The sequence below is a fragment of the Phyllostomus discolor genome, chromosome 7 (genome assembly GCF_004126475.2).
Source record: "Phyllostomus discolor isolate MPI-MPIP mPhyDis1 chromosome 7, mPhyDis1.pri.v3, whole genome shotgun sequence".
NCBI lineage: Eukaryota > Metazoa > Chordata > Mammalia > Chiroptera > Phyllostomidae > Phyllostomus > Phyllostomus discolor.
The window spans coordinates 97039146-97052813 of NC_040909.2; the positions used below are offsets into that span (position 1 = coordinate 97039146).

Consider the following 13668-nt stretch of genomic DNA (forward strand, 5'->3'; position numbering starts at 1 on the left):
TGTAATATCATCTGCAATACCTTTATAGTTAACCACTTCGGGGCCTCAGTACCTAAACATTCCAATTCACTTCGTCTTGGGTGGGTCACACGTATTCTTTTACAAGCTCTCTAGGTGATCTCCATTGTGCCCAGGATCAAAACTATTTGTAGGGCTATCGGTCACCCTAGTGGGCTTGTTCATAAGAAGTTCCCTCTCTGGATCCACGACCCTATGGCCCAGGACCTTTCTACCTTTACGGGCACTGTGGGCTGACCTACTGCCTGTTTCTCATAGCTCTGTCTATTTCTCTGAACTTGGTTTAGACTTAGCTAATCCCTGAGCCCTGCCAAGGACCTCTGGTCTAGATCCTGTGTGGCCTGTGGTGCCGTGTTGCTACACGGGTCCTGGGGCAACTCTGCCAAGGACTGATCATCACGATGGGGTGGGACGTGTTGTGTGATGTGGTTAACCTTTCCCCAGCTTCCACACAGGCTCATTTTCTTTTATGACTCTTTAAAAATGAAACATGCACCTTCAAAAGAATGTTGCATTAGTATTCATTTTAAATATAAAATTATCACTTACATATGCGTATTTTAAATAAAATGACATAAATTAATCAGAGTACAAAACTTGCAGCTTAAAATCTTCTAAGAATTCATCAAGGTCTTAAAGGACTATTTTAACAAAAGAGAGATATCATAAGAAGAGAGCATTTGTACTTATTTAACAGGGCTTTTAATAATCATGGTAGTCTCATATTAAAGCAGAGCAGAGCACAAAATATATAAAGAGTTTTTATCACAAAAAACTGCCTTTCTGTATATCAATAGTCAATAACTATAACTTGGCTATTACACATGATCCCAGGTAAACTACTCAACTGACACACAGGTACCCAGAAGACCCCATGTTTGCTGCAGCCTTATTCACAGTGGCCCTTGACAGATGGCTGGCTAAAGAAGATGTGGCACCTATACACTAATAGGTCGTAAGAAAAGATAACATATATCATCTGTAACAACATAGGAGGATCTTGAGAGGATCATGCTAAGCAAAGTAAGTCAGAGAGAAAGAGTCAAGAACCATATGATTTTACTCATGTGGGATATAAAACTGAAGACAACAAATGAGTAAGAAAAACAGAAACTCGCAGACCCAGACCACAATGTGGTGGGTACCAGAGGGATGGGAGATGGAGACGGGGGTAGTAATGGGTAAAGGGGGTCAAATACATGGTGACAGAGGAAGATTTGACTTTGGGTCGTGGGCACACAATACAAATGCAATATACAGATGACGTATTATAGAAAGAACTGTACACTTGAAATCTGTATATTTATTAATGGATGTCACCCCAATGAACTTAATTTAAAATTTTTTTTAAAAAATAGCCCTGACTGGTATTGCTCAGTGGGTTGGGTGTCCTCCTGCAAACCAAAATGCCACCAGTTCGATTACCCGTCAGGGTGTGTGCCTGGGTTGAGAACCAGGTCCATGGTTGGCAGCATACGAGAGGCAACCAATGGATGTCTCCTTCATACATTGATGTTCCTCTCTCCCCCTTTCTTCCTCCCTTCCCCTCCCTAAAAATATATAAATAAAATCTTTAAAAATAAATTAATAAAATAAAACACTGAAACAGAAGAAATGTCAACTATGGCCTATAGCCCAGATCAATCCTGCCTCCTGGTTTTGTGATAAACCTCTACCGCAACACCGTCATAGATACCCACTCCAGAATCATCCAGGGTTGTGTCTGCACTGCGGCGGCAGGGCTGGACGGCTCCGACCGAGGCTACGTGCTCTGCAAAGACCAAAGTATCGACCTTCTGGCTGTTTACAGAAAAAGTCTGCCAACCCCTAGTATAAAGTCTAAGAATTGTGTTCCACTCACTGTAGTTACAGAGTTTATAGCAGAACAAGAGCCTGTGATAGGTTATCAAGCAAATATTTTATCAGTTGCTTGAATTTTTTATAACCCATGGCACTCTAGAGAGAACAATAAAATAATGGGCTAAAGTATTTATTTCACTTACATTATATAAGAAATTTATATGTTCTGAGTTTCCCTAAAAATGCTTTCAATCAAAATTAGGATATCTATTTATTTTAGGGGAAAAAACATTTCAGTTGAAAATTTTAGCTTCAACTTAAAAAACTGTACATAAAAGTTAAATATTGGCTTTAAAGATGTTAAAGAAAAACTTCAGTAATTTTAATTACACATTGCCTATTGTATTTTATTCTGAAAGCCAAAAAAACAAAAAATGTCCTACCTTCCTGAAGTGTTCCAGTTTCCAGGGACTCAAATCTATCATCCATATCACTTCCTACAAGGAAATCATCATCTTCTGGTTGCTGTTCTCTTGTTGGTCCATCCTCCTCTTGTAAGTCTTCTCCTTGGAAATGACAATGAACAAAGAGGCACAGGTGTACAGCAGGGGCTTCACAGCAGCCACCAGACACTGCACATGCTGGTGCCCACTCTGAAGCTCTGTTCTCACTCTGGCCAAGTGCTGGCCCACCTGCTGGGGGTGGGTAGGTCTTCTCTCACAAGATCACGAACCCAGTAAGGTGAAGAGCCTCATATTTTTTGTTCACTACGTATGCCCAGCACCCAGGGCCATGCCCACCATAAGAAGTGCCCAATAAATATTTAATGAATAAATAAGTGAATTCATAAATATTAATATATTTTTCTCTTTAATTAGATCAAAGAGAAAGTTACTCAGTGACCTTTCATTGAGAATTCACATAAAATTCCATGTAACAATTTTAAATAACTCTGCATTCATATTGTATTGCAATGGGCAGCCACCTGCCTAAACCGTATGTTAGATCATCTGTATTCGGTCTCCTGGATTATACTTTGTTTCTAAAGGTTCCTATGTTATAGTCTTTAAGTATTGCAAAGATGCCTGTGTCCTTTTCTAAGGCTTTTATCATATACTGAATTGTTCTTTCGTGTAGCTGTTGGAAATGCTGTCTTATTCCAGTGCAACACGATATAGATGGTCACTGTGGTATGAAAGAATTCTCCCCAGTGTACCTTGATGTGGCTTCAAGCAGAGTATGTCCTGTATGTAATGCTCTCACTCTCACCAGAGAGCTCCAGTGAACCAGACTTAGCTGTGCAGTGTGGTATGGTGGTTAGGGGCGTGGGGTCTGGAATGTATGGTCCCAGATTTAGGTTCTTCCACACCAGCTGTGCCACCCTGAGCAAGTTACTTAACTCCTTTGTGCCTAAAATTTCTCTTTCATAAAAAGGAAATAAGAGTACCTACTCATAGCATTGTTATAAGGATCAAAGCACTTAGAAAGATGCCTGGTCCACAGTATTTAAGTGTTGTTGTTATTTTTGTTGTTGTACTATTGTTATCACTTCAAACATCATGCTCATCACAGTAACAACAATACTACTACTTCTACTGCTATAGAACTCTACCCCAAGACTGCAAGATGACCCTTGTTACTATTAATGAGGCATGGTGAGGCTCTCAGGACTTACTGAATTATGTAGGCCCATTTATATCAATGCTGTTTATGTTTTCTGCATTCTCATCATAGCCTGCTATATTGTTTTTCCTCATTTCAGGATTTTGTTGCTCAGGATATCAATTACTGATTCTCATTCCTGTCAGTAATTTCATGATTCTTTATCTTACTACCATATTCCTTTCCCTTTCTCTCATTTTATCCAGTATAATTGGATGCTTTTTACATGAGCAGGATTTACCTCTCTCAGCCAAACCTCATCCACGATCCGTGAGTGTCCACCGCCCTGACAGTGACAGTCTGATGTAAAAAAAACCAGCATCCTCAGGGCTCACTAGACTCAGGGCACTGCTGAGCCCTCTGCAGCCACGGCACCCCACTTTGAAAGATGAAGGCCATGAGAGACTCTTAAGACACAGCTATAAGATGGTAGCTGGAAACTCGACCCCAACAATGAAACACAGAGTGATGGGGAAGAGAGTCTACTTCAGAGACAGTGGTTTGGGAGGCCACGTCTGGTCTGCTAAGGCAGGAAACTGGATCTCTCTGTCTCTCTCTTTCACACCACCCCCTCGCACCCCAGCACAAGATGTAACAAGTGCAAAGGCCCAAGGCAGGGATAGGTTTGCAATGACCAGGAAGAGAAGGGCAGTTGGGCTAGGGAAAGTGACTGAGGCGAGAGAGAGGCCAGGCCCAGATGAGCACAGCTGGCCAGGCCCCATCGAACACAGGGAGCAGAGGAGCACGGATGGAAACAGGAACCCAGCGGGATACCACCAAAGTGGTCACGGCCAGAGGCGGCGGTGACGTCTGACACGCTGCAGAGTCCAGACACGTGCTGGAGGCAAAGTCGACAGGACCTGCTCATGGGTTATATGTGGGGGGAGAAGAGCAGAGGGAAATCAAGGAAGACTCACAGGTTTTTAGCTGAGGCAACTGAGTGGATAAGGAGACCATTAACTAAAATGTAAGACTGAAATAAGAGCAAATACATATTAGGATGGAACGCAGCAGCAGGAGAGCTGTGAGATGGAGAGGAATCAGGAATTCAGCTTTAGGTGCAATTTAAATCTAAGATACACACAAAAAACACACAAATGGAGGTAAGTATGCACCTGGATAAACCAGGAGCTCAGATGAGAGATCAGGGCTGCAGACATATATTCAAAAGTGATACAAGTAACATTTAAAGCCATGGCCTCTGCGATCTTCTAAGGAGAAAGTCTTGATAATGACCAGAACAGCTCCAAGATGCAGGCTTGTGTCAAAAACACAGGGGCTAGACTTGATTTCTCCCTCTCCCGTCTGAATTCCTACATCTGCCCACCTCAATGTCTACCGAGCCTTTCTACTTTCTCCCTCCCCACCTTTGAGCCACCAGTACCACCTCCCCTCTGACGTCCCTCCCACCCACTCTTCGCGCTGCAGACAGTGCACAACACTCAACACCCTCCGATGGTTCCAGTGACTTAGAATCAAGCAAAAATATTCTCCCCACATCGCTTTCCACCTACGTCCCCCATGTGCCAGCCACCCTAAACTCCTCTGTGATCCACTTTAGCCTGTGGACTTTCTTCACGTATGTCCTTTACTTAAAATACCTGCTGACAACACGTTCCTGGCAAGGCACTACACCACGTTCAGCTCCTAAATCAAAACATCACTTCCTCAGGAAGCTAAACTAACCTCATGACGTGAGCAGGCCCCACACGGCATCCTGTGTTTCATCATCATAGCCCTTACCTCATTATGTCAAAATCACTTACTCTGACTGCATCCTCCTTGTCTAAATCGAGATGCAGAAAAGGCAGATGCACACGCAGGTGCACTTTCCTAGCTGAGACGAAACCAGTAATGAAAGGACACAGGCTCCTGGAGTCCTGGCAGCCAATGGCAAAGACCTATAGCTCATCAAGGGCTCGTCTCCCAACCAGCACTGAGGGAGCCAGATGGGGTGCTCTACCCTTAACCCCCAAACATCTGACTGAAAAGGACAGTTTACTAGGCCTGCCAAAACGAGATTTAAATGAGGAGAATTGTTTGCTTTAAAGAAACTATTTTTTTTTCTTTTAGGATTACCTTTTGCTCGAAACAAACCATTGGAATTACCAGGCTATCATATGTTCTGCCCCTTCAAAATCTCTTTGTGAGTTACATTGGGGGGTTTACTCTCTGCTTTGACCAAGGGATGCCTCAAGAACCAGTCTCACAAAATCCTAAAACACTGGTTTCTCGAGTATCATTTCCTATTTTCTGTACAGAAGTTCACATTAGAAAGTTTTTAGATATAAGCACTGGGAAAGTGTTTATTTCCTCTCTGGTAACACGGCCCACCTAATTCAAAGCTGCCCACCATGCTGTGCAACCCACCAAGCAGGGAACTATGACAGTCAGTGACCATACCCAAAAGCCCCGACAGCAACAGCGAGCTGGCTGTGTCCTATTTCCTTGCTCCCTGCCCCCACCATCTGTTCTTGATGTGCCATTGGTCTCCACTTGTTTATTCCCACGTATTCCTACCATTTCTTTCTTAGGTGTAAGCAGGAAGTTCCTTAACAGTAAGGTGGGGTAAAGCAAGTTCAGTGGTATCAAATTATTGAAAAAATATCAAAAATATTTTTCAATAACTTAAAAACCCAATTATTATTTAAATTTTAAAATAATGTTCAAGTCATTCAATCATTTCATTATGTTAGTAATGCATTAAAAAACAGATTTTAATTCATACCATGTTCTGTGTATACTGTTTCATGCAGAGGGGAATGAATTTCATCTTGTATTTCATCTTCGATATGCTGAGGTCCTAAAATAATTACAAAACATAACTAAGTAGGAAAGATCTAGACATCAGTGTAGAACCTGATATATGGAATCCATGTGTATACAGTCAAATAAATATATCGGGCTAATTGACTATGCATACTTTTCATATTGGTTGACTGCTTTTTTCCCCCTATGTTGGCAAATACGGTAGATATTTAAAATTGATTTTACTTTGACAGCAGATATAAATTTTAAAAGACTTCATAAGATTTTAAAATAGGAAGTCTAATTTGGTTTCAGATTTTTCTTTAAAAAAATACCTTACTCAGAGCAAAATTATTTTAGTTTGTAATGAACAAAATCCACACTAATGATAGAATAAAGAAAGGGGGGAAGGCAAAGCTTTCAGAAAGAAAAGTGCAGGGAAATAAAGATAAAAATGTGTAAGACAAGGTCAGTATACATTAGCGTACACAGTCAATGCGGTATACATTAATGTATATGTCTCCCCGACAGTCAGGAGACCGGCCCCGGCTGGTGTGGGAACTGCGATGGTCTCGGGGGGCTGCCCACTCCCAGAAGTTGCCAGGAATCATGAGTAGACCTTACTTCGTAAGTGACCGTCCTTTCAGCTTTGGAGAACCCCATCTGACGTGACAGTGAGTTCAGAGATCCAAGATGTTCATTATAAAAGTGAGCATTAGCAATGAGATTCCGACACCACTTTGGTGCTTATCGGATTATCAAGTATATTGCAACATCACACAACAAACCGGAAGCTATGACTCACTAGCACTACTATAAATGTTCTAACGAATATCATCTATATTCAGTAAATAGAAGCAGCGCTAGTGACATTGGCTAATTTTCAATGACAAAAACAGTTAAGTTTATTGGAACTTCATATAGGTAAAAGTTCAAGACTCTATTTTGCTAGTCACACTACAAAACCATTTCTGAAGCACAAAAATAAGTGCCTATTTGTGTAGATGTTTATATTTCGCAAACCATTTTTAAATACAGTGTCTCTTATAATCACAGTAGAGCCTACCAATCTCTATTCTTCCCTCATCATCTCTCCCAGTGCCCACAACAGCTTCCTAACTGGATCCCCAGTTTTACAGCTTTCAGAGAACATCGTGGAGTAAGGAGAAGTGGCGAGTGGCACTCTGCTCCTTTGCTTAACCTTTTCATGGCTTCCTTTGCCAGAAGCTATGAAAATCCAAGCTCTCTGGAACAGAATACAAGACCTCCACCATCCAGCCCTCACATGCCCCTCCAGACTCCTCTGCTTCAGCACCACTGGAACTTGGGGGTGCAGCAGGCTGTTTAAGTGGTCCACTGATCCTGTGACACCCCTGCTTGCCCCTGGAGGACAGGCAGAGGCAGAGGCCAGACTGAGGTGAGTGAAAGATTGGAAAACAAAGCAAAAAAGCAACTCCAGATTCTTCTTTCAGAAGTCTGGCTAGTACAGCAAGGAGGGGGACTGGAAAGCAGAACGAAAAGACTCTAGGGATAAAAAGGGGGGATTATTTTACCGTGTTTTAATGAGAGGTGTGTACCTATGTTTATGGAACAAGTGGTAGCTAGAGAAGAGGGAGAAGCTAAGTCAGGTTAGAGAAAGGTTAAAAAGGCAACATTTAAACTAAGCCAAATATTGCCAAGAAGTTCAAAAGGATAGGAGGTGATAATAAACTCATAGATTTAGGAGTAAAAGTTATCAGTAATATACATAGACTAATATTAACAAAAAAAATTTAAAAAGTGAAAGTGAATAGTACATTACAGAGTAGCTACTAACTTTGAAAAAATTAATTATAAACTTATTTAACATGAAGTAAAATCTAAGATGCTAAATCTGAACACATTTAAATTATGTCTTAAAAAAATCACTCTTGCCATGGCATGCTTATAGCACTTCTACAGGAATGGGAGGAAGAGGGCAGATATCTCCCAGGATTATGACTTGAACAAATTTAAAAATCAAATCAACATACTGATCTTAAAAGAAAGGAAGGAAAATCAAGTATTACTCATCAAAATGATAAAATCAGCCAAAGAACCCATTGGATCCAGAATTTAAGTTGCTATTAAATATGTGATGTCATACATAGTATTTCCACTAGATGGCAAAATAAAACCAAATACTGGTATTTGACATCTAAGTAAAAGTGAAAATGTATAGAAATTAAATAGTACTTTGTAATAGATATCTCAGCACAAACAGGAAATAATAGTAATGGATTCAAATTCATTTATCAAGTTGTTAAGAGATTTCAGGAGTTGTTATTCCATGGGTCACAGGCCCTTGGGTGACTAAAAAGATACTTGAATTGATCTGGGAACCAATTAATGAATATGTAAAAAAGGCTTCACAGATACCTGGAGGTCAGAGAAGCCTTTTGATGCAGAAAGGAGACTCATTAGACTAGGAACTCAGTAGACCTACTCTACTGAATAACGTGAGAAATGATGACAGCTAGTGTACAATCTAACTTCACTAGCCAGGTGATAAGGTATAGCAGTCCTGGAACTGGAATCAAGAAACACAGTTCACAACGTTCCTAACTGTGTGATCTTAGGCACTGAGCAACCATCTATGTGTGCCTTCTTTCTTTTTTTTTTGATTCTCACTCAAGGACATGCTTACTGGTTTTGGAGAGAGGAAGGGAGGGAAAAGAAGAGGAAGAGAAACATCAATGTTGAAAGACAGAAACACTGATAGGTTCCCTCTCCACCACTCTGACCAGGGACCAAACCTACAACCTAGGCATGTGCTCTGACCAGGAATTGACCCTGTGACCTTTCAGTTTAGAGGACAATGCTCCAACCAACTGAGCCACCCTGGGCAGGGCTGTGGTTTTGACTCTTGATCTCAGAAATTAAAATCATCCTGTGTAAATTTTTACTAGAAAAGAATTACGTTTATCATAAAATTCCAGAAGAGAAGAAAAAGGATTTCACAATTCTGTAAATACTGCCAACAAATTATGGGTGGAACATGATCCTGGAAACTGGAAGCTGGAACACCTGCCAGGCCGATGCACCCAGTCACAACTACAGGAAAGCTTACCTGACCCCTCAGGAGCCTGTGCCTTCAGCCAAGCGTGTGCCTCAGCCTCTTCTGGTCCCACTGTTGGCCTTGAAGGAGATCTTTCTTTAAGGCCTGCATTTTTATTCACAAAGTTAACTTACATATTTTTCTCTTTCTTGACAAGTTAGACCAGGACAAATAATATTTTTAAACACTTTATCAATTGTGCAAGTAATTCAAAGTTTATAAGAGTTTATACTACATGAAAACAGTTAAGTTTAAAAACTGAAGTAGGAAAATAGTTGGTTCTTTAGCTTCACCTGGGCCTTTAACCTCTCTTTACCTAAGTTAACCTTTCAGGTAAAAAATATCATTGTTTAAATGTTTGCAAATCTCTAAAATACAATGTTATGTCTGAAATTGCCAAAAGCACTTCAGTATGAGTTCAAGCTGTGTTCATTAATGGTTAACGTCTTGAATTTCTAGTTCTTGAGTACTGAATTCAGCAAAGACAACTAAAATATACTTGAATTTCTACTGTTTTTTATGAGAACACTAATTTTAATTTATATATTATTTATACGGTAACACAAGCAGTCACATTATTCCATAAGAGCTAAAAGATACAGATAAAAAAGTTTTTTATGTCTTAAGGAAAATAAAACTTTAGGGTAATTTAACATGAAAGTTGATTTTAAAGTCAACACCGGTCTAAAATATGTTCAACTGAATCAGTTCTTTGGTACTTTATAGGTGGAACAATAAAACATATCCTCCATTAACTGCAACTACTTAGAAGGCTAAACCAGCTGGTTCAGGAGTCTGCGGCTCCCGCACACGGAACCCGGGGCTCCTCGGGGGGCCTGTTGGGAGTGACCGCCAACAGCTGCCACTGAAGGGAGGATGTTGCGCATGTCTACAGTCTGGAGCAGAAAAGCCAAGACAGAACCAGGAGGCATTTTTCTAATCTCAAGCACCTTTATAAACTCTTAATGTACATATACTATTGTAGCATAGGAAATTCTCATTTCGATGTCTTTTACTCTTCTTTTTTGATTCTTTGTATTTTTCCTTATCATTCCCTTTTCTTTTTACACCTTCATTATTCTCTCATTCACAAAATGCAGTCTCACTTCCCAAACCCTAGAGACTGAGACAGAGACACACAGGACCACACCTCATCACTTTATTTCCTCTGGTTGTTTTCAACACAACTCACGTAAAAAAGCGGAACACCAGTAAAACAAACAAAATACAGCTGTATTTTATCCCTAAAATGAAAGTGACTTCTCACTATAAAACAAGTTCCAAAGGGAATATACACAAATACCCACAGACGTTAACCACAGTTCATTTTCAGGGGTTGGGGAAGAGGCGGGTGAAGATGAGGGCCTATTAAAATACATCATATTTTAAATGCCAAATGCAGGTTAAAAGCTCCCGTGTAGTATTCCACTTTATCATTCTTACATCTCCCAAATGTTACAAGTATGGAACTATTCACTGCTAAGTAAATAGCAGAAACCTTAAGAATCTTCAGAATCATATAACTTACCATTGTCTCAGCACTTCAGAAAACACTTGGCACTTAGCAGGTGCTCAGTGAACACCTTCTGAAGGGCTGAAGACTGACAGTAGTGTGACTTACAAAGGGCTACAGAAATTCCCTGTAGTGGCAGGCTCTTTAGCTGCACTACAGAGGCTGTAAATGTGGGAACAGGGAATCGTAGAGATTTCCCTACTACTGCTTGCCAAATAGATTCACACCTGTGCTCAGCAACCACCAGTACAGCATGACCCTAGTTTGCTGGGGACAGCCCCAGCTGATTGTCCTGGTACAACTATTTTACCCTCAGAAGTATCTGTGTTTGAATGAAACATTACAGGGTGATTCCTCACTAATCTCATATGTGGTAGGTTTCCAAATTGTGTTCCAAAAGTTCAATAAGCAATAAAATCTTCCCACCAAATATATGAATAGCCATAAATCCCCCTCTTAACAGTTTTGAGAAAAGTTTCATTGGAAAAAACATGTTTTTGGTGAAAATGTTCGAAAACTACTAGTACATCAATATTCAGACATAAAATGCCCCTCAAGTAGGCTTTCTCTAAATCAACTGGGAGTTATTTGCCTCTAAAATTGAGATTGTAAAATGTGAAAAATGACAGGAGGAAGAAAGCATATAATAAGAGAAAATACAGAGCAGTTTTCTTTTCTGTCCAGTGTGGCAGATGAACTGTAAATTTACTGATAACTGATCGTTATTTTGCAGAGGTGAACTCCGCACAAAAAACAAATAATACTGTAAACACCAAAAAAAGCTGAGCATCATATTAACACATCTCCTTCCCTGAACCTACATACTCCACTTCCTAAAATTTAACACACACACATTCTAGACTAATTCTTACTGCTTCGACAACCCAAATGGAAGAATTCACCCTAGTGTTTTGATTGATTTATTTACCAATATTTATTTGTTGCTACCCAAGTTCATGTCAGTCCACAAATAAGTGCTCTTCAGAGAACTGGGGTAAACCATGAAGTCTCATATAAGATTTTAGACAAAAAGTAAGCAAAAGTTAAACAAGAAAACTAAATACATATAAAGTCAATTCACAATCAAAGCCAAGTTTTTTCCAATTAGGTTTATTATGAGGCACACATGGCAAGGGTGGAGCACTGAAACTCTCAAAATCACATTATGAAAGGAATGTATCAGTTCTGATGTTGCAGTGACTGCACTGCACTGCTGTAGAACACCAGCTCACACAGGCATGAGCAGGAAGGAGCTTTATCACCCAAGCTGAGAAGTGGGAGGCAGACTGGCTTGCTCAGCGCTGGCTGCATCATTTTGGACAAGACAATGTCCAGAAGCAAAGGACATCTTGCTTTCTGCTTGTTCTTCTTCTTTCTTAGGCTTGAGGAAATCTCTCCGAGAAGCCTCCAGCAGTCTTCCCTTTCAATTTTAATAGTCAAAACCAGAACCCGCTTCTATTCCTAAACTGGTGAGAGGAACAGGATGGCCATAATTGCTGGACAGTAATTATCTAGAGTTGAACAAATATTGTGAGTCAACCACAGCCCTGCATGATTTTAAAGACTTTATTTATTTTTTAGAGACATGGGACGGAAGGGAAAAGAGAGGGAAAGAAACACTGATGTGCAAGAGGAACATCAATTGGTTGCCTCTCACACACGCCCCAACCAGGGACCAAAGCTGTAACTCAAGCACGTGCCCAGACCAGGTATCGAACCAGCAACCTTTCATTTTGCGGCATGACCCCCAACCACATAGCCACAATGGTCAGGACCACTATATGATTTAGAAAATAAATTAATTCCCTTAAACATATCTCAGTTTTATTTTTTCAGCATAACAGATAAATTAAGAAAAATTTTACAATGTTTGTATTTAAGAAAATCTAATTTATCCTCTAACTTTAATGAAAAAATGGAAGAAGTTATGAAAAGTAAATGAAATGAGCACTTTAAATCAATCATTCATAACAAAGTTGAATGGCACAATGACCCAGGCCCAATACTGGCTCATTCACTACTACCCAAATCCACTGACTACAAGAAAAAGGATAAATGCACCTTTCCCCCATATATACGGCATAGTTTAAAATACTGTCTTTTGCATATTGCATTCATTCACTCAATATACATTTAGCACCTGCTAAGTAAGGCAAGGCACTATTCTACAGAAAACAAACATGCAAAACCCTTACCTCCCACAGAGAGGACACAATGTGATGAAACACTAGACAGTGAAGAGTACATGGGACAGGAAGACGGTTTGGGGAACAGTGAGACAGGGAGTGCCAGGCCCTTAGGGAGAGGCACTGACTGATAAGAAAAGACAGCCTTTCCTTACAAAATCTGGGAATTATAAACAGCAGTATGTTTTATATGATTTCATACACTTAAGCCCAGAAGAGGCTAAGACATTTTTAAACTTGGTCAATCTTTGGTTTCCTCATCAGTGGTATGCAGACTGGTAAAAATGTTGACCTTACCTACCCAAGTTACTCCAGCTGCTGATTTATGAAGGGGAGATGCTCAGTTCTGCTACTGCTTTAAATGCAAGGAGTCTAACAGTTTAAAGCAATATACCCCAAGAATAACACTACTCTGTCCATGAAACTGGAAAAATATCCTGCCGTTGCTCCTGGCTTGTATAATCAGCAAATACATAAGTCAGCAGGTATCCTGACAGCAGCCTGGCACTAAGCTGCCCCATGATACACAGTAAGAATCCCAGATTCAAAGCATCTTCACACAACTCAGGATGGACAGATTTCAGAGGGAGGATGATATAAATCCCAAACAAATCGAACACTTCGAAAAGGTTCCTTTTAGAAGCTGCTTTTAAGACCAATGAAAG

General features: G+C 40.3%; 1 protein-coding gene across 10 annotated transcripts in view; it reads right to left on the bottom strand.

The window, feature by feature from the left end:
- Window positions 1-13668, bottom strand: part of ASPH (aspartate beta-hydroxylase) — a 200280-nt gene that overhangs the window by 127558 nt on the left and 59054 nt on the right. For 8 of the 10 annotated variants that reach the window (XM_036031149.1, XM_036031158.1, XM_028533532.2 and 5 more), the window contains 3 exons: window positions 9317-9409; window positions 6209-6283; window positions 2262-2384 (listed from right to left, as the gene is read on the bottom strand). In XM_036031149.1, coding sequence (XP_035887042.1) covers window positions 2262-2384; window positions 6209-6283; window positions 9317-9409 — 291 coding nt within the window. The remainder of the gene's footprint in view (window positions 1-2261; window positions 2385-6208; window positions 6284-9316; window positions 9410-13668) is intronic. The other 2 variants (XM_036031152.1, XM_036031150.1) reach the window with 2 other exon arrangements.